The sequence below is a fragment of the Vitis vinifera genome, chromosome 4 (genome assembly GCF_030704535.1).
Source record: "Vitis vinifera cultivar Pinot Noir 40024 chromosome 4, ASM3070453v1".
In the NCBI taxonomy this organism is placed as follows: domain Eukaryota; kingdom Viridiplantae; phylum Streptophyta; class Magnoliopsida; order Vitales; family Vitaceae; genus Vitis; species Vitis vinifera.
In genome coordinates this window covers 10,772,692-10,794,539 of record NC_081808.1, presented here as the reverse complement: position 1 = coordinate 10,794,539, position 21,848 = coordinate 10,772,692, and the positions used below count along the sequence as shown (strand labels likewise).

The 21,848-nt window shown below is 29.7% G+C and overlaps 1 protein-coding gene across 1 annotated transcript; it reads right to left on the bottom strand.

The window, feature by feature from the left end:
- Positions 1–941: 941 nt before the first annotated feature.
- LOC100247879 (uncharacterized) lies at positions 942–20,200 on the bottom strand. The gene is made up of 11 exons (XM_002267567.4): positions 19,751–20,200; positions 18,919–19,021; positions 16,903–16,916; positions 15,817–16,035; positions 15,475–15,546; positions 4,334–4,429; positions 3,923–3,961; positions 3,462–3,566; positions 2,382–2,550; positions 1,344–1,453; positions 942–1,237 (listed from the first exon to the last, which is right to left on the bottom strand). Exons 1-11 carry the CDS (start codon positions 19,955–19,957, stop codon positions 1,148–1,150), a joined length of 1,224 nt encoding a protein of 407 aa, XP_002267603.1. The 5' UTR covers positions 19,958–20,200; the 3' UTR covers positions 942–1,147.
- Between the last annotated feature and the right edge of the window lie 1,648 nt (positions 20,201–21,848).

The following is a 21,848-nucleotide window of genomic DNA, read 5'->3' as shown; positions in this document are numbered from 1 at the left end:
TCGTATTTATGTCGGATTGTGAAAGAAATCTACATCCCTAAGGCGTTAAGGCAAGATCCAAGGGAGCATATAAGGTGCTACATCACAAACATGGATTGTAGTATAGGCTTTAGAGATTAAGTCTAAGGGTAGCATTTGTTAGATAATTATGTATACTACTTTCTCAGATAGTTGATTATTGATCTCGTGGTTTTTTATCTCTTTGCTTTGTATAAAGGTTTTCCACATAAAAAATATCGTGTCTTGTGTATTGGAATTACTTTTAATAATTTCGACTCTCTCATAGAAATAAATTGAATTAAAATTTTCAAGTTTTGGGCTATTAAGAATAAATCTAGATATTAGCCTATTGGATATTCACTTTTTCACAAATATTTATAGAAAATTCAACTGTTATTTTGAAATTTCTTATAGTATATACTCTTTGTGTTGTTTGGACTTCAAATGATCTAGTGATTCCACAAACTCCAAATCCCTATAATTTTTGTAGGTGAAAAAAAAAATATAAATTGGTTTGGTTGGATATCAATTAGCTAACAATTATATGAGGTAAGATGATAGTTGCAAAGCATAATTCTTTTCCTTTTCTTCAAGTAATTTGGTTAGGGTTAAGTAGCTAAACATATTGTTAGGATTTTGTCGAGACAAACTTGTATAATATTGGAAATTCTTTGAAAACGTAAAATTTGAATTGGAGTGGCTAAATCAAAAGAGGCATCCGCACCCTAAATCCTTAAATTTGAAGGAAGAAATTGGCTTCTGATGAGTTACAATTAAATTGAAGCCTCTTCAAAAGTCTTATTCCTTCTAATTTTGAAATGAAAGTTATTTTTTCTTTAAACCAAAATTGTCATTCAAAATGAAACTACGCCACACAAGTCTAAAATCTATTGCCCACATTGATTGAATAGGCTAAATTTAATTAGTATTTATAAGAGGTATATGTCAACGATATATAGATTATAGCTTGAAAATGATTGATAAATGTATGATTAAAGCCAAAAAAGAAAAAAAAAATGAAACATCCCAAAGAGCATGACAAAATGCCGATTACACACACATATATGTAGTAATTAACCTGAAAATCAGAAGAAAAAAAAAATCAAACCTTTTCTATAAATTTTAGACAAATCAATAATAAAAAATATTATAATTGGCAAGCTAGAATTGTGGGTTCCATAGCAGTGGAACTATCTCTGTCACACATCTCAGATTTGATATTAATGACACCTTCTTCCTGCATAGTCAAATAGAAAATTAATTAGTACTATATACCTATATGTATAAATAAACTTTTGTATGTATAGAGTTTCGATTAAAGATGGTATATAGAGCAATCGAACCTTTGCAAGATTCCTCAGGTATGTTGTTGTATAACTTCCTGTTGGAAACAAAGCTTCAACTAGATCTGCTAAAACTAGTTGAGGCTGCGAAATGGCTCCATCAAACCAGTCTGAAATGGGAGAATTATACAAAAAGAAATCACAGAAAAATCAATACAACCATCATCTCTAGAGCTTAATTAAAACAATACCAAGACCATGGTAGTATAAAAAAGGAAAATGATGAACAAAAACACATTTTTTCTTTGAAGTGGTGTGATTAAATAAAATGAAACGAAGCAAAGATTATTGTTATTCTTTTTTATTCTAAAATAAATTCATGCATATTTGAACTACTAAAATAGAGATTGATAATTCATTCATTATTGTGTTTTGATTGTTTTTTTTAAAAAAAATAAAAATAAAATTGTTATCATCAAAATCAAAACCTAATCTACCAAGATTTTGATCTATCTTTTACATTTGGAATTCATCTCCATTAATTGAGCCCAAACCCTGTAAGTTTAATCTTTTAAGAAAATTAGTAGTTCAACATGGTATTAAAGTTTAGTTTGACTAGAAGTCACAGGTTTGAGCCCTTTCTCTGCAATTTGCATTTCCCCTATTTATTTATTAGATATAAATTCAAAGTTCTCTCTATCTATTGAATATGAATCCAAATCTATCTTTCTTCCCATGTGAAAAGGTGTTGAGGAACATGATAAACCTGTTGAGCCAAAATCCTACAAGTTGAAGCTTTTAGGAAAATCTATGGGATATAAATCCAAATCTGTCCCTCTCCATGTGAAAGAAGGTGTTAAGGAGTATGATATACATATTGAGCTCAAATCCTACAAACTTAAACTTTTAAAAAAATTGGTAGTTCAACAAACATATCCTAAAATTAAACCAATACCCTACCATTTTTCTAAATGCATGAAAGACATTAGTGAAGATAGTAGATATATAATTGATCTCGAAAATATATAATTACTCTAATGGTTAGAAGTGATGAATGTAGTGAAAATGATTAAGCATGCATGATGTCAAAGAACTTACCTATAGTGGTTGAGTTTTGGATTCTTTTATCGTATCTCCATAAGCTTTTGTTTGTGAGAAAAGTGAAACAAGAGTACTCTTCAACATTTATAGTTTGGAGGAAGGTGGAGACATTGTAGCCCACAGGATCAGAAGTGTAACTTTCATCAATCACCACATCCACAGTTGACTGCATACAGATGTGAAATTTGATCAAGACTATTTCTACAAAAAGAACAACATTGGGGAAACAATATATTTCTTACCCTCCATCTTCTTGGAGTAAAAAGAAGGCATAAATGATAAGGTTATCATTTTTGTGACAAAGGGCCCTAACATCTCTACTTGTATGAATTGTGATTGTTATAGGTTCTATTAAATTCCTAAAGTACTTGTACTTAAAGCATAATAAAATTTATAGTGCAATTGGTAGTGATTCTAGAAAATGTTTATATTCTTTCTAACACTTGAATGATACAAAATTTCAAGTGTTAAAAATGTTAGAAGTGCTTCCTAAAATCACTATTAAACGGGTTCTAAATCAAGAGTTCCAACTTACCAAACATTGTTTAAAAATTATAAGTACTACAATTTATCGAAAAAGATCTATTATGGTGACATTCATCTAAAAAAAATCTAGATAAATAACCAAGGTTCACTTGGCACTTTTATGGTATGGTGTTTTTATCGTTAACACTTCTATTATATATACTTTAATTTCTAGAGAATCATATATTATTAGGATATAAATCAGAAGTACTTATGACTACGTTTTAAATAATGTATTACACTTTAAGTAAAAAGTATTGATAGAAGAATCATTTCAAGTGATTTTTTAGATTTTTAAAAGTAATTTTTGAAATTTTGTCAAATCCTTGATCATTATAAGCAAAGGGTGTCAAAATGTTAGGAAATGCTTCTAACCCTCCTAAAATTACTCTCCAAACTCAAATTCATTTATCAATGACCTATTTTCAACTCCTAATATGCATAAAGAATATCTTGTATGAGAGAATGCATGTGTAATGATGCATTTATGAAATTTATATATGTTTCATATCTACATGTATATAATCTAATGATTTCTTTAATTGAACTTACACATAATATGGCATGCAGTTCGTCCAAATCATCAGGATTAGAAATGTTATAGGTAATTTTGTTGATGGAGGCATCCACATTCTCCCCACCTGCATCTTCCACATACTGTTCCCAAGTTTAGCAAAATATAACTAAATCAATGAAACCAAAAAAGGAAATTGGAAAATCAATTAGCAAAGTTAAAGGATTTTATCTCATTTGCTACAAGGAATGAGAAGCATAACTTCTCGGATCTTATAATATAATTTTTTTATTATTATTCATATTTGTATTTTTTTTCCCCTTTTTTTTAAGCTTGCCACCTTAATAAGCACTTGAAAAATCAATTAGCAAAAATAAATTATGAATTTATAGTGTTCCTTTATTTAAAAAGGAAAAAAAAATAGTTGGATACCATATTACTGATATTTTCATTCCTTTAATCCAACACATTCATATCCATTTCAAAATTAATTTCTTACCTTTAGCTTGTATGTGTCCTTTGTAAAAGACCAGACACCCTACAAAAAAGAAAGTAAGATGTAATGAGTAATACAATAAATCACATATGTAGTGGTATTTATTTTTTAGTTGAATAGAAAAAGTCAAAATATTTATATTTTTTTATTAAGTTAAAAATAACTTGTTGATATCAACCAATATAATTAAATTGAACCTATTGATAACAATAGGTTTGGAAAAAATACATACTTAAAAATTTAATTTATTTGTTGCCCTCAACTTAATTTCTCATGGATATCTAAATAAAGTTTTAGTCTTTATTTTTCCTTTTGTCAAAGGTTTGTTGCACCAAACATGGTCTAACAACATATGAGAAAAGAAATGATTAGATAATATTTTCTAAATGCTTGTTTAATATTTGTCATACTAACATCGTTATAATTCATCCATGCAACTATTGGCTTGAATGATGCTGCGGCACTCTTGTTTGCAGCAACTTTAGTCAAGCACATATAATTCTCTTTAACCTGCAAAATGAATCATAAATTACTATAAATTTCTAAGTAAAATCTTATAAATAAACCAAATGAATGAGCCAAGAACCTGCAAAATAAATAATAAAATATAATAAATTTATAAACGTCTTAACTCATTTATTTAATTTGCATGCATACAATGGGCATCTCTTCATTAATTAAATATTTATGAGAAAAGGGAAACTCATGATTCAAACATGTCCTTATTATCGTGACTAAAGGTGTTTGGTAAAATTAATGCTTATTACTTAATTCTTATTTTAAGTATTAAGGTTATTTGATAAAATTAACTTAAAATATATTTTAAATAATCAAATTGACATATTTATATTTATAAATTATAATTAGGGTAAATGAGCTCAAAGTAATAGTGGAGGTGTAGAGTAGTAAAGGAGATCGTGCAAGTAATTAAGACAAATTGGGTAAAATGATAAAATAAAGATATAGACTTAAAAATAAATTATTTGGTTTTACTTATTACTTAAAGTTGTTTTTTTACTGTAAGTCATATCATTAAGTTATTTTACCAAAGATACTTAATAAGTTACATTAAGTTATTAAGTCACCTTAAGTTATTATATTAATTTACTAAATACCCACTAAGTTTGTGTATGTTTACACTAAAATATTAAAAATCATATTTTGATCTTAAAACTTTTATATAACATTTGGTCAAATTTAATAATTAATATTACTTAATGACTTAAATTAACTTTAAATTAAATTATTTTTAAGTTATTAGTTTAAAATTTATTATTTAATTTTTACTATATTTATTAAGATTTTTTAATAAAGTTAATTTAAAATTTATTTTAAATCATGAAATTAACATATTAATCATTACTAGCTTTAGCTAATATTTATCTTCATTCATTTTAACTAAAGTTTATTTTTATTCATAAAGCTCTAACTTTAAATGTTCAAACCAAGGGTTATGATATGAACCCTAGAGCAAAAAACATTCTTATAGTATATAGAATATACTATAAGGCCATGACCACTTTAGTAAATGCTAAATGTTTACTGAAGTCTCCAAAAGGGAAAACCCTTTTATTCCAAGCCAATGAGGAACATTCCTCAATTATGACCCCTGAAGAGATCCGTTGGGAATCTCTAACTCATTCAAATACTTGGAATTTCACCTAGCTAGCCCTTCCAAAACCTGTTCAAAATAGGAAACCTCTCTTTATCATGCAAGATGATAAAGGGAATGTCACCATTCAATTTCCAAAAAGAGAAGAAGGAACGAGTAGTAGAATCTCTACTAAAAAAAGTATAACTTCCTCTCCTCCTAGACAATATTTTGAGATAAATTCTCAAAGATCTTTAGTTAAATTAGACAATGTTGACTTCACTCCTAACATTCCTTAACCCATGTATGTTACACAGGAGTCACCTCCAACCTCTCCAATCCCTTCCCAAATGATGTAGGATGAACCAAACTAGTTAATGGTTATACATAGTACCAAACCCTTTCAAATAGATAAGGAATACCTTAGCAAAGAGATGTGCCTTTCAAAACATGATTTAAAGAGAAAATGGTTTTTCTCTACCAAACTCACTACTCAAACTAGACATGAGTTTAGAGATGAATAGTATAAGTGTATGGAAAGAAATAGGATAGATATTCCTATCTTCACATACCTTGAAATGTATGTATGCCTCAAATAACAATATTGACTACCCTTTCCTAGAAGTCAATATGTTTCAAAAATGACAAATTTGGAAAACTATGTCCAACAAAACAATAGTTTCAAATCATCCTCCTTTAGAAGAAGTCCATATAATTTCTCAAAATACTGAAATAATAGCCTCTTCGTTCAAAACAATAAATCCCAAAGATAATGAAGGACGAACAACAACCTTAAAAGACTGTAAAAACCTTCAACAATAAAATAATTTTACAAATCGAATTCTAGGAACTCTCTCCTCTCAACTTGACAGAATCAAAGACAAACTAGAATACCATCAAATATCTCGTCAAATCGTTACTCCTCACTTTTTAGATAGACATCTAGATAAGAATCGTCCAATTTTCAAACCCATGGAAGTAAGGAATATGACACTTAATCCCTCAAACAATAATAATGATTTAATTCAAACTTTAACAAAGAAAATTGAACAATTAGATCTTTCAAACAAAGCGTCAACCTTAAATACAAAGTCTGTTAATGTTATAACATAAATGACTCCAACAAATGTGGATCAAATACAAACTATATTTGAGGAACAGGACCCTCAAATAAATAGGATTGCTCATAACTTCAAATAGCAAACCAAAACTAGGAATTATTATATTAAACCAACTCCTCCTAATCTTCAATATGAAAAAAGAAGCCAAATAGTCCAATCAAAGTATGACGGAGATGACATCTATAAATGGAACATAGATGGAGTAAGTGATCATCAAGTCTTGAATATTCTTCAAGAAATGATCATGGCCTCTACAACCTATAAACCTAGAGGAAACTCTGACCACATGATCTGTGTACACCTGATGGCAGGATTCACAGGCCAGCTCAAAGAATGGTGGGACAATGCTCTCACTGAAGAAGGAACAACCTTTATTCAAACCAGCTTAAATGAAAGTGGAAACCAAAATTCAGTTCACACCTTAGTTTTCACTATAACCAAACATTTCCTTAGAGATCCAATTGTTTTCCAAGCTTGTACCTCAGAAATCCTTCCAAACATCAGATATAGAAAATTGAGCGACTATAGATGGTATAAAGAGGTATACTTTTCTAAAATCCACTCAAGAACTGATGTCAACCAACCCTATTGGAAAGAAAAATTCCTTAATGGGTTAGCAAATTTGAGAAAATTGAAGCATTATAGAGATGTCCTATAAGGTCTCTCTTATTAGGTATTGGATACCTTATCCATTTGAGAACCTTATTCAAAGACTTGTAATTAACAACAAGTCTAGGAACACCTCTTTCAATTTGTGAAGTTTTTTTAACATAGAAAGCGACACAAGTCCAAGGAGAGTGACTTTTTCTAATAAGATTTTTATCAAGTAAATATTTTATTTCCTATTTGCAATGCTCAAGTAATTGAGCATTCATTTGAATTGGTCTTGCTTTAGTGGCAATTTGACTGTCATCAAATCCATCAATATATGGCAAGGAAACTTTATGTTGCTTTATATTCCAAAAGACATTGGGAACAGAAGAACATAAATCTGTTTCAATTTTATTTTTAATTTTTTCAATTCCTGTTTGAATATCCTTTTGTAAAATACTTTCTTCCATTCTTTAGTAATATAATTATTTGCTTATAAATTTGATATGTTGTTTCTTCTTTTGAATTAGATTTACTTCATTATCTTCAAGAATATTTAGTTCTTTCATTTTTAAAGAGCTAATAAATTTGAAACAAATTTCTTGACCTTTATAAACTGTTTTAAGTCCTTCTTCATCTACTCTAAAAGGATAGAGTAGAGCAAGGAAGGGTATTCCTAAGATTATCTCTTTATTTATGTCTTTGACAAGTAAAAGAGAAGTCTTGAAATAAATATTCTTATTACAAATATGAACATTTGAAACTTTGTAATCTATCTGTAAAGGTTTAGTGTTTGCACTAACAACACTTTGAATTTTTTTTCGAAGTATACAGTAGGGATTAATCCATCCTATAACCAATTTATATCAACACCAGAATCAAATAATGCAACAAATTCTTTTGAAAAATCAGGTTTGATAAAAAGTTTTGCTTTGATGTGCCATTTTTGAGTTATCATTTTAGTTATAGTATTTACAAACAATTGAGAAGATTATCCTTCTTCTAATTGTTTATCTTCTGTATTTTCTGAAGTTTGAATTTTTCCTTGTTCTAAGACTTTTAGTCTTGTTTCTAAATCTTGATTTTGAATTAACATGGTATTGATTTGAAATTTTATTTGGCTTATCTCATTTTGAAGGTCTTGAATCCCTATAGGTTTGGGTTGCTTAGAAAATTGATCTAACACAATTTTAGGTTGTATTGATTTGTATTTTCTAGATTTCTTTCATTACTTTGCTTTTGGATTTCTAAATATTTTTTGAAATATTCTTTTTGAAGACTTTGGTCAGGAATTTTTTTCAATTAGTTCTATTAGGAATTTTGATCACTAGTTATTACATTAACTTGTTTGATATGACAGACAATTTTCTAAACAATCACAAGATGACTGAGAATACTCATTTGAAGAACTTTCTTCAATCAGAAGAAGTTGATCATCACTAGATGACTCTACTGAAGTTTGACTAGATGACTCTGATTGTGACTTTGTTTTGATTAAGTTAATCATTTGTTGTTTTAGGCGTTTTCCTGTATCTAAATCTGTAATTATTTCTTTGATTTTGCAATTTGGAGCAATATGTCATTTTTTGCCGCATTTGAAACATTTCATATCTTCTTTATCTATTTTATTTTTTAAAAGAAAATTTTGATATTTTTTATTTGAGTGTTTCTTGTGTTTAGGTTTCCTATAAAAGGATTCTTCTTTGAAGTTTGAATATTTTTTATTTAACCTTTTCTTCTTAGGTCTATAGTATTTTTCCTGTTTGGCTGAAGGAGAGAGAGGATTATCATACCCATATTGAACACTAACTCTTTCTTTGATGTTCTAAGATCTTTTTTTAGGGTAGCATTAACCTTGATCAAGGAACAAAGATTTTATACTTCTTGACTGACGAAGTTTGCTAATTGACCATAGGTCAAGGAATCATAAGGGATAATACCATTGTACATCTCTTTGATTCTCATTTGGACTCTTTGACTAAAGGATTTTGGCAACCCATTAAGGAATCTTTCTTTACAATAGGGTTGGTTGACATCAGTTCTTGAGTGGACTTTAGCAAAGTATACCTCTTTATACCATCTATAGTCGCTCAATTTTCTATATCTGATGTTTTGAAGGATTTTTGAGGTACGAGCTTGGAAAGCAATTGGATCTCCAAGGAAATGTTTGGTTACAACGAAAACTAAGGTATGAACCAAATATTGGTTTCCACTTTTATCTAAGCTGGTTTGAATAAAGATTTTTTTCTTCTTCGGTGAGAGCATTGTCCTACCATTCTTTGAGCTGGCCTATGAATCTTGCTATTAGGTGTACACAAATCCTGTGGTAAGAGTTTCCTCTATATTTATAGGCTATAGAGGCCATGATCATTTCTTGAAGAATATTCAAGACTTGATGATCACTTACTCCATCTATGTTCCATTCATAGATGTCATCTCCATCATACTTTGATTGGACTATTTGGCTTCTTTTTTCATATTGAAGATCAGGAGGAGTTGGTCTAGGATAATAATTCCTAGTTTTGGTTTTCTGTTTGAAGTTATGAGCAATCCTATTTATTTAAGGGTCTTATTCTTGAAATATAGTTTGTATTTGATCCACATTTGCTAGAGTAATTTATGTTATAACATTAACAGACTTTGTATTTGAGGTTGACGCTTTGTTTGAAAGATCTAATTGTTAAATTTTCTTTGTTAAAGTTTGAATTAAATCATTATTATTGTTTAAGAGGTTAAGTGTCATATTCCCTACTTCCGCGGGTTTGAAAATTGGACGATTCTTATCTAGATGTCTATCTAAAAAGTGATGAGTAACGATTTGACGAGATATTTGATGGTCTTCTAGTAGTCTTAAATCCTATCAAGTTGAGAAGAGAGAGTTCCTAGAATTTGATTTGTAAAATTATTTTGTTGTTGAAGGTTTTTATAATCTTTTAAGGTTGTTGTTCGCCCTTCACTATCTTTGGGATTTATTGTTTTGAACGGAAAGACTATTATTTCAGTATTTTGAACAGTTATATGGACTTCTTCTAAAAGAGGATGATTTGAAACTATTGGTTTGTTGGACATAATTTTCCAAATTTGTCCTTTTTGAAACATATTGACCTCTAGGAAAGGGTAGTCAATATTGTTATTTGAGGCATATATTTCAAGGTATGTGAACATAGGAATGTCTATCCTATTTCTTTCCATACACTTATACTATTCATTTCTAAACTCATGTTTAGTTTGAGTAGTGAGTTTGGTAGAGAAAAACCATTTTCTCTTTAAATCATGTTTTGAAAGGTGCATCTCTTTGCTAAGGTATTCCTTATCTATTTGAAAGGGTTCAGTACTATCTATAACCATTAACTAGTTTGGTTCATTCGACATCATTTGGGAAAGGGTTGGAGAGGTTGGAGGTGACTCCTGTGTAACATACCTGGGTTGAGGAATGTTAGGAGTGAAGTCAACATTGTCTAATTTGACTGAAGTTCTTCTAGAATTTATCTCAAAAGATTGTCTAGGAAGAGAGGAAGTTCTACTTCCTTGAGTAGAGATTCTACTACTCTTTCTTTCTTCTCTTTTTGGAAATTGAATGGTGACATTCCCTTTATCATCTTGCATGATAAAGAGAGGTTTCCTATTTTGAATAGGTTTTGGAAGGGCTAGTTGGGTGAAATTCCAAGTATTTGAATGAGTTAGAGATTCCCAAGGGATCTCTTCAAGGGTCATAACTGAGGAATGTTCCTCATTGGCTTGGAATAAAAGGGTTTTCCCTTTTGGAGACTTCAATAAACATTTAGCATTTACTGAAGTGGTTATGACCTTATAATATATTCTATATACTATAAGAATGTTTTTTGCTCTAAGGTCCATATCATAACCCTTGGTTTGAACATTTAAAGTTAGAGCTTTATGTATAGACATATCATTTATACAACTTAACTCTAGGTCTAGAAGACAGTTAAAATAAATAAGGCCATGTGCTATGTTTGATTCCATGACTCTTAACAAGGAATCATCGAAGTTATTGTGTCTCGCATCTTTACAGCAAACACAAATTGGCTTGTTTAACCCAATTCAGGTTAAGGGTTTGACTGCCACCTGTATGGCTCCTATATGGAGGATTTTGTAAGCTTGATCTCTTAATTGTTTGATGTCTCTAGGGTTAAGGAGTTCTATAATTTCAGTTTTTGATCCTATAGAATGTGTGTTTTCTGACACCTTGATCTTATATGGTGATCTAAATTTGAAAGTTCCTATTTGATAAATATCTTTGATATTTTGTTCGGGCATTTCCTAATTTTTGATATATTGTTCCAAAGTATCAATTGATACATTCAATTGATTATCAAATTTTGAAGTATTTTCTTCTAACATTTTGAGATGATGTTCCATCCTACTCATATTACGATGAGAGCTACTTCTATAAAGATTTTCCAAACAAATTTGACATTTTTGTCCTATGGTTTCTTTGTTCAAATCCTGGGCAACTTAGTGATACCACCATCGGGAACACCTAAACGCCACCATGGCTATAACGGCTTACCAACGGATACAAGGGTTGACCAACACTAAGCAATTGAGATTTAAGCAAATAATCATCAAATGAAATGGCAAATTAAATTTGAAAACTAACTATTTTTTGCTCTGATACCAAATACAATAGGATCAATAGATGAAAACAGAAAGTCAAAAGAAGAACACTTCAATCTGAAAATCAATAAGAACTTTGAAGAAATCTCCTAGTTAAATCTGGAGAAGTCACAATGGTCTCACTTAAAACCCAGATAACTAAGACAAAACTTCTCGAAAGTTCATAAACTTTCAAAGAGGTTCTTTGAATGAATAGTAATAAACTTGATGCATAGTTAAATTTGAAATACAAACTTTCATTCAAAATACAAAATATACAAGAACTTTGACATTTTGAAACTTACAATCTTTGCAGAGAGCTTTACAATAGAATTTGAGAGCTTTCTTAAGTACAAGGCTATCACAAGAGAAATCTCAGTTGTTTTCTCTCTCTAAGTTTTTTCTAAAACTTTCGATGCCTTACAATGAGAAGAGAGAGCCTTTTATAAGCTCTTGGAGACGGATTTGATATCCTTTGAAGTCCATGGAATTGAAAAACTTTTGAATCCATCGAAAGTTGTTTGTCTTCTTGTGCAAGTGTCTTTGAATTTGAAGGCAGTTTTGAAGCCCACCCTTTTGATCCACTGATTTTAAGAGTGGTTTTGATGAGTCATCAACAACCCACTCGGATTTGAAAATTTTTAAGTTTGTAGGGGGTCATTACCAGTTTCCATGGGCCTTAAGGTCATTGAGGAATCTGAGGTTCTTTGAGAGCTTGCCACGATAGCCAAAATCTCTACAGAAAATATCATCCCAAGAATTGTTGTGGATAATGTTTTTGACACGTAAACCAAGCTGTCTTTTTTGAAGAGCTTCGAAGACGGAGTTTGAAGGAGGCTTGGATGCATCAATCCAAGGGTGTATACGGAAGTCCGTAACACATGTCTTTATTAACATCCCCTAAAAAGACAAAGAATGCAACATCTTCATCAAATCCATAATCAAAGAATTGAGACAAAGTCTTTGAAGCTTTTTTCTTAAGCAGTTTGAGATGCTTTTTGAATTCTTTATCCGAAGGAAAAGAAGTTCGTGATAACAAGAAAGCATTAGTTGGAATTGGAAGAGTAGTTTTTAAAAGGACTTGGTTTTGAAAGAGAATTTTTTGAAGATATCCATTGACGGATATGAGAAAGTTGTTCTGTAGTCGAAGGAAAGAAATTCGACTACCATTTGACTTTGAATTCCCCTGCTAAATGCGTGAGAAAATGGGATGGAATCATCTATGAGAAAATAAAATCCCAGCAGAGAATCCAAGGAATTTGAAATCTTGAAAGGAAGAATAATACTTTTGAACAAGAAGTCAGAATCAAATGAATTCCATGCTCAGTGAAGTTATTATATCCTTTATGAATTTGAGGACAGAAAATGTCCTTAATGGCGCCAAAAAATAACCATCCTTCTTGGAACCAATTTGGAAAATCATTTTGAGTTTTGATTTCATCTCCCCAATAAATAAATAAAAAAACCAAGAATAATCAAAGGGACAAAAGAAAAAGATATAGTACCAAGCATCAATATAATCATAGTAATCATATGACTTTGGCCTAAGTTTTGAGAAAACATTTTGTGAGTATCAGGAGATTGACCCCATGCTTTTGAAGAAAGAACTTGCAAATCTTGCATTTTGAATAGAAAATATTTGTACAAGTTTGATTTTTAATATGAAAAATTTCTACAGAATCTGTATCAACTATAATAAACTCATAAAACTTACGAGTTTTTTCCAAGTTGTTTTGAAGAAAATATTTCCCATGAGGAAAGATTTTTGAAATATCTGGTTTCCCTAAGTATGAAAGATGATAAGGTTCAAGAATTTGTACCTTCATAATATGGACCTTAGCCACATATTGCTGATTTTGATTGGAAGAGGTTGCTTGGGCAAATGTTGGTTTGGTTTGGTTTGAAGGAATAGTTCCAAGAACTTGGAATCTATTTTAGGTTTAAGTATTGGGTTTTTCTTGTTTAACTGTAGGCATTGCATAAGAGGCTTTTGTAGTTTTTGAATTGGATTTGGGCTTTTGAGAGCTCATTTTCCCTGTAGAAACTCACGTGATAAAAAACCAGGAAGAGAATTTGAATCACCTTTGATAAATTCAATTTCAAAATAAAAAACTAACAAAATAGCTTTTGAATCAATTTCAAAAATTTCAAAAGCCTTTGAATAAAAGGATTCAAAAAAAAAAAAAAAAGAAATTGATTCAAAAGCTATTTTGTCAGTTTTCAATTTTGAAATTGAAACATGTGTTACGGACTTCCGTATGCACCCTTGGATTGATGCATCCAAGCCTCCTTCAAACTCCATCTTCAAAGCTCTTCAAAAGAGACAACTTGGCTTACGTGTCAAAAACATTATCCGCAACAATGCTTGGGATCTCTTCTGTAGAGATTTTGGCTATCGTGGCAAGCTCTCAAAGGACCTTAGATTCCTCAAAGACCTCAAGGCCCATGGAAATTGGTGATGACCCCCTATGGACTTCAAAATTTTCAAATCCGGGTGGGCTACTGATGACTCATCAAAACCACACTTAAAATTAGTGGATCAAAACAGTGGGCTTCAAAACCGCCTTTAAATTCAAAGACACATGCACAAGAAGACAAACAACTTTTGGTGGATTCGAAAGTTTTTCAATTCCGCGGACTTCAATGGATTTCAAATCCATCTCCAAGAACTTACAAAAGGCTTTTTCTTCTCATTGTAAGGCATCAGAAGTTTTAGAAAAAACTTAGAGAGAGAAAACAAGTGAGATTTCTCTCTGTGATAGCCTTGTACTTAAGAAAGCTCTCAAATTCTGTTGTTAAGCTCTCTGTAAAGATTGTAAGTTTCAAATTTTCAAAGTTCTTGTATGTTTTGTATTTTGAATAAAAGTTTAGATTTCAAATTTAGCTGTGCATCAAGTTTATTACTATGCATTCAAAGAACCTCTTTGAAAGTTTATGAACTTCTGGGAAGCTTTGTCTTAGTTATCTGAGTTTTAAGCGAGACCATTGTGACTTCTCCAGATTTAATTAAGAAAGTTTTTCAAAGTTCTTATTGATTTTCAAATTAAAGTGTTCTTCTTTCGACATTGTACTTTCATCTGTTTCTTAAGTAGTTTGGGATGCTTTTTGAATTCTTATTTGAAGGAAAAGAAGAAGAAAGCAGAATATCGAACGAAGAACACTTCAATATGAAAATTAACTTTAAATTAAATTATTTTTAAGCTATTAATTTAAAATTTATTATGTAATTTTTACTATATTTATTAAGATTGTTTAATAAAATTAATTTTAAATCATGAAATTAACATATTAATCATTACTAGTTTTAACTAATATTTATCTTCATTCATTTTAACTAATTCATTTTAACTAATGTTTTTTTTTATTATTCATTTAAAGCAATAATTTTATTTTATTTGTTCAACGTCAAGTACCGCAAATACATAAAATGACCACAAATATAAAAATGAGTCATGTAAAATATACTATTATTAGATGTGGACAAATATGGAAAAAAAATTGAGATTAAGAATAGATTAATTATTTTGATTTAATATTTAAATTTATTTTTAATTTTAATGGCATTGTATTTAATGTTATTAAAAAGAAAAGAAAAAAAAACCTCATATTAATTTGAATATCAATTTCATACTGACCGCGTCATAGACTGCATTGGCTCTGACCTCAAGGTTTGAAAAAACTCCCAAGTATTTGATCCATTCAGCCCGCTGCCATTAATAACATGAAGGATAAATGATCACACATATTATTAATTTTTTTGAAGTAATTTACCAACGTGTGGACAATTACTTTTGGTACCCTACCCAACCCTAATAGGATGCCTTTACGAAACAAGTAATTGAATTTAGGGTGAGTTTAGAAAACATTTGAGGACGGGTGAGAGAGAGAGAAAGAGAGAGAGAGAGAGAGAGAGAGAGAGAGGATTCAACTAAAATAGAAATTGGAGAAGAGTTGTCATTTTTCAAAGGAAGGCATACCTGGAGGGGAGTGTCCTCTTCGGAAGGAAGAAAAGAAGCAAAATTGCAGGCTTGTGGTTGATCAGTGTTGCTAATAAAATGAGCTGAAAATTGGTGAAGCAGCTGTGGCTCACTCTTACTGATTATATGGATTTCTCCTTGTTCGTATGATTTTAAGACGCATTCTGAAGCCACGGACTCTGATGTCATGCCCTTCAAGTTCCCCACTGAACCCAAGAGCTGTCCCAATTGCATACAAACACACAAGTAAAGCCACCTTATTTTGGACACCCCATTGAAGAAATAAGTCATTCCATTTCTTTTTCACATGGGAATGTTTGGAGAGTGAGCCAAAAATAAATAAATAAATTCAATTTTATTTTCTATTCATTAAATTGTTTCAATTTTTTTTTAGAATTACAATAAATTATCAAGAAAGTTCAAATCAATTTTTCACAAAAGTAAAAAATTAGTAGGAAAATAAAAAATTTCTACTTTTTATCTAAAAGTTTCTATATTTTGTGTAAAAAAAAATTCTTTTAAAAATAAGAAATAAAAAGTGTATCCACATGTCACCCGAACTTATATTATGAACAAAAAGTAGAAAGTAAAATAATAGATAGGAATAAATAAGGGGATTTTTCATTAAAAGAAAAAGGAAAAAAAAAACTTCTATGTCTGATTTTTAGAAATTGTTTTCAAAAATCAACTTTTAAAAATAATTCTTAAAAATGCTTCCATGATACTTTTAAGAACAAGGTTACATCTGAAAGCTCAATATTAAGAAGACAAGAAGAAGAAGGAGAGCAAGAAGATGATGATAAAGGGGGTTTTGGGTTACGGTTAGAGCTGTGTTTTGCCAGATAGAATTTTAAACATTGAAAATGAGATGGTTCAGTTTTGAAGTTGTAGGCCTCAATTCCTGAACAAGACACACCATGCGTTAGCAAAATTATGAGAGAGCTAAAGGGGGTGTGTCTTGTTGAAGAATCCAGACAATAAATCCAACGGAAAACAGTAGCCTTTTACCATTGCAAACTCCCTATTGAGCGGATACAAACCAACTCCTTTATCCACATTTCAACTTACAAAAGCCAGGATGCTCACCTCAAAGAAGGAAACTGAAATTTAAAAAGAAAACAAAAGACAGACAGATGGTCAGACAAGATAAAATAAAATAGAAACAAAAAAAGATAGAGAAGGGAAAATATTGCCTTATGTTATTACTTATGCTTTGGTTTTTGGTCAGTCCGTTTCACATTCGATTTCGTTGTGATCTAAGAAACACTTCTAACATTTTTAACACTTACAAATTTTTATCTTTCAATTATTAGAAAAATAGAAATACTTTCTAAAATCACTTTCAAACGCACTCTTAAAATTTGTTTGGTAGTGATTCTAGGAAATGTGTTTAACCCTTCTAACACTTGAAAAATAAAAAATTTCAAGTATTAGAAAAGCTAAAAGTGCATCTTATAATCACTACCAAAAACATTTTTTAGCCCGTTTGGTAAGAAGCATTTTTAATATTTCTAATACTTGAAAATTTTTATTATTTAAGTGTTAGAAAAATTAGAAACGTCTTTTAGAATTACTACTAAAACGCTTCTACCATTTTTAACACTTAAATGATAAAAAAATTCAAGTATTAGAAAGACTAAAAACATTTTTTAGAATCACTATCAAAAGGCTCTTAGTGTGTTTGACAGTAATTTTAGGAAATGTTTATAACATTTCTAATACTTCAAAAATTTTATTTTTCAAGTATTAGAAAGATAAGAAACACTTTTTAGAATCACTATCAAATACACTCTTAGGTGGTGTTTGTTTTTTTACTTAATTCTAAATAGAACCTTAATGTTTAATAGTATTAAATATTATGTTATTTGTTTTTGTAATATTTTATTTCTATTAAGTATTAAAAAATAAAAAAACAAACAACCTAAATTCTGAAAATAAATTGCTTTCAATAAAAAGCCAAAAAAACAAACAACACCTTAGTCTTTTATAGTTTATTAGTTATTTTGAATGTAAAGCTATATAAGTTTTAGTAACATTTACATCATGTTTGGTTAAAAGAAAAAAAATAATCAAAATAATTTTCTCATATTTGTGTGTAATATGCATTAAAATAAACAAAATGAAAATAAAATATGTATATGTTAGGATATTAATTTTTATTGAATAGAATATCCTTGGATATTAAATTTGATGAACATAATATCCTAAGATAATATATCTAATAGAATATGTTTCTACTTAATTTGTAAAATGAAAATTTTATTATTTTTTAATATTTAAAATAAAAAACAGATTGCATTACAATATTTTATATATATATATATTAATATTATTTTATAAATAATTTTTTAGTTCTTTTTTTTAACCATAAATTTAATTTTATAATAAATAAATTTATGATATATGAAATATATATATTTTACGTCTTATCCTATCTCATATGGTAAGATATAACATATTGTATTCTCTCTTATCATATCTCATTCCTTATCCATCATACTAAACATAATTTAAATCTATCATGTTAATATTTCACTGCTCCATTGAATAATAGTTGTTGTTGGAACCCTTACAATTATTATTATTATTGTGAGGATCCATCCGGTGGCAATGAACATGTGTGTGTGCTTTTTCCGAAAGGCAAAGATAAACATGAGTAAAGTGTTTGAGGTTCTATTCTTGGCTTTGAGGGAGTGGGAAACACTCAATTCACAAGCAAAGAATAATCCTCTCAATAACTTGGCTTATATTTTGGGCATCGTATTTCTTTCTTAGCCAATTAAGGTATGCCCAATGCCGTACGTAAAAGACAATACAAATAGGATTTTTTTAATTTTTTTTTTAATTTCTCTTTTCCTATGGTTGTTTAAAATGCTTTTAAACATTATTAGGAAGTATTGTTAGTCATTTTTTTTAATTATTTTCAAATAGAATAATTTTTAAAATTTTAAAAGAGATTTTTCAAAATTTTAAAAATAAATTTTTAAAGTTTGTTAAACAACTGATAAGGAAATATTTCCAAATATTTTGAAAGTATTTCTAATTCTCTCAAATGCAGGCTTCGTTTCAAGAAGAATAATTGGCAATAATATGATGACAAACCTGGAAAATACTCTGTATCAACAGAGTAGTTGGACAAGGGAATCACAAATGATTTGATCCTTGCTGTGCAGTATTTTGTCCTTGCTGCCATTCTTGAATTATCCTAATTCATAAAAATAAATAAATAAAAAATCAGAATATATATATATATATATATATGATGAAGAGTTCATGCTTAGTTTGGACCTGGGCTGGTCTCATTGAATTCGACATGACTTTGAATTCTGGGCCAAAACGTGTATTTCAACAACCTAGCCCAAAAGAAAAGATACAACGCACATGTTGCCTATAAAGGCGCAACTGACCATTAAGTAGGCTTTAGTTAGATCCAACCAAGGCCAAATCTGCAAACCCCATTTCCATTACCAATCAATTTTTGGCTTTTGTTGGGCTGGCCCATACTTTTTGGAAGTTTTGCTCACAGCCCGAAAGGATTTGGGCTTTGGACTGAACCATGTTCAGACTAGTACTCAATTATGGGCTCATAACGACATTTTTCTCTCTAATGGTAATAGTACTTGAAAAATAGACATTGTGCACCCGTGAACTTATGTATAGTAAAAAAGTGACAGAATAATAATTAATATCCTCTTAAAAAAAGGACCTTTTTTAAGAAAGGAAAATCCACTGCTATTGTGAATTTGTAAGGCAAATTCATCTATTTTCCTTCAAGTCTAATTCAATCATCAGTGTGTGGCTACCATTTAATGACTTCTTTTCATGTGTTTGGCCCCAAAATGACTCCAAGGGGGAAAAAGAAAAAAATTCAAAGTTGGTATTCCCCATTCTATGTGGATGGATACATAGAAAGAAAGAGAGAAAGAGAGAATACCTGGATGAGAAGATAGCTCTTGCCATCAACCCCATTCTTAATGACCTTGAATGTCTGCCCATAATATACATGGAAGTACACTGCATCTTCCACCTTTGAAATGTTACCCACCTTCACACTTTCTATGTCTGCACTCACACCAGTCTGAAGCCGCCCACGACCACCCACCAACAAAAACAAGAAGAAGAAGAAGATGTACTGCAACATGGAGCACTAAATCAGTGAATGAACCCAGAGAACCACACCCTCTTCGTCTCTAAACACTAGTGCTGCGAACTAGCTCTAGCGCATGTGAGAGAGAAGAAAAAAGAGACATGAGCTTTTGGAATGGTATGGTGTGACTGTTAGTGAAGGTGTGGGGTCATTTCATTTTCAAGGAGTGCTTGATTGCTGGTTTTGTTGGTATGCGTACAAGTATATATAAATATAAATATATATATATTATTTTATATGTACGACTAAAAACAACTATGATCAGTCTATGACCCGTGAACCTTCAATGCTTTAACCCACATTGCCTTCATGTATGTTTGTCTGGTAGTTTTCATCAGTTTATCTTAGGACTTGGGGTAGTGGCATCAGCCCATGTGCACTGCACCGCCATCACTCTTGCGCACCTGGCTGATTGTCATGGGTTCCATCCATATAACTATTACTTTTCTACTTTTTTATGTCTCCATTCACACTTATTTTTCTTACCAATTCTAGCAATTCACCTAAGGCTACTTATGCTACTTTTGTCTTATTCTTTCAAAAAGTCTTATGTTCAACAGTGTATTATAAGTTTCATAAAAAGTATATAGGTCCAGGAATTTTCTATTTTTCCCCATGGCAAGGTGGGATTAAAGGTAGGAGGGTTAGGCACGTTCATGGTCACTTTTGGCGGTCGATCCACCTCCACCTTCACGAGCTAATTAAGTGGCAAAGGGAGGTTATGCGCAGGAAAAGGATAAGGAGTTTTCCATCATAAGCTACATACAGCAGTGGATACCTAGAAGCTGGAACCGACAGCACTATGTTGGGCGACACAGTTCCCTGTCTCAACCAAAAACCGAGTCAGACCAGGATCAACTCTTTTAGTTATAAAGACAAAGAGTCCATATACATAATCCTAATCCCAATTAAATATCCCGTTTCTCATATATGTGGAAATTAATTCCTCTAAAAATTTAAAAAATGATGAAATTTTTTTTTTTAAAAAAAAAAAGAAGAAGAAGAAAATTTTGGATAAAACTTTGAAATATTATAACACAATTGTAAAAATATTTTTAATAATATATAGATAATATAATTAATAATATTTAAATATAAGTCAATTTTCAGTTATCTTAATTTAAATTCAAGATTTCAATAACCCTAATGATATTTAAATATAAGTTACCTCTCTCTCAACTAAAATATAATTTTTTTTTCATCAAATTAATTTTATTATTTAAAAAGTATTCTTCATAAAATATTTTAAAAAACTTATTTTTGATAAACTTTTAAACATTTTGGTCGTTGATAATTTTGTTATTTAGAGTTTTGCATTTTAATTTTTTTAAGTGATAAATATCTTATATTTAAGACATAATAAAATATTTATTTATTTTGTAAATTTTATCATATATAAACAAAATAAAGTTATCTTTGTTATACTATTTCAATATTTATATATTTTTTTAATTTTTAATTTTTCATACTCATTGATGGTAGTGTTAGCTTTTTGTTTGTCTTAACTTGACCATGGTTATAACTTTTATATTTGGTTATATTTTTATTTTATATTTTTTTTTATTAAAATATCGTATTTGATATTGATATTAATTTTCTCAAAATTTAATTAGAAATTTAAATTTTTATTTTATAATCATGTTTTTAAACGATTAGAAAAGAAATATTAAATTAAGAAAATAGTTGTACGATAAATGAAAAAAATTTAAAATGTTTTACAATAATGTGATTTTGTATATATATTAATGCCAAATAAATTTTTTTTCTTTTATTTTAAATAAATTAAAAATTAAAAATTTATAGTCATCTATCTTTCTCTATTTAAGTGATCTACATAATTAAATTCACACATATTCCTATTTTGACATATTAAATAGTATTAAAT

Coding starts and splice junctions, on each gene's coding strand:
- LOC100247879 (XM_002267567.4), bottom strand. CDS start 19,957: ATGTTGCAGTACATCTTCTTCTTCTTCTTGTTTTTGTTGGTGGGTGGT. Junction 3,567..3,922: donor AGGACACATACAAGCTAAAG/GTAAGAAATTAA, acceptor ACTTGGGAACAG/TATGTGGAAGATGCAGGTGG. Junction 1,454..2,381: donor CCAAAACTCAACCACTATAG/GTAAGTTCTTTG, acceptor CTCCCATTTCAG/ACTGGTTTGATGGAGCCATT.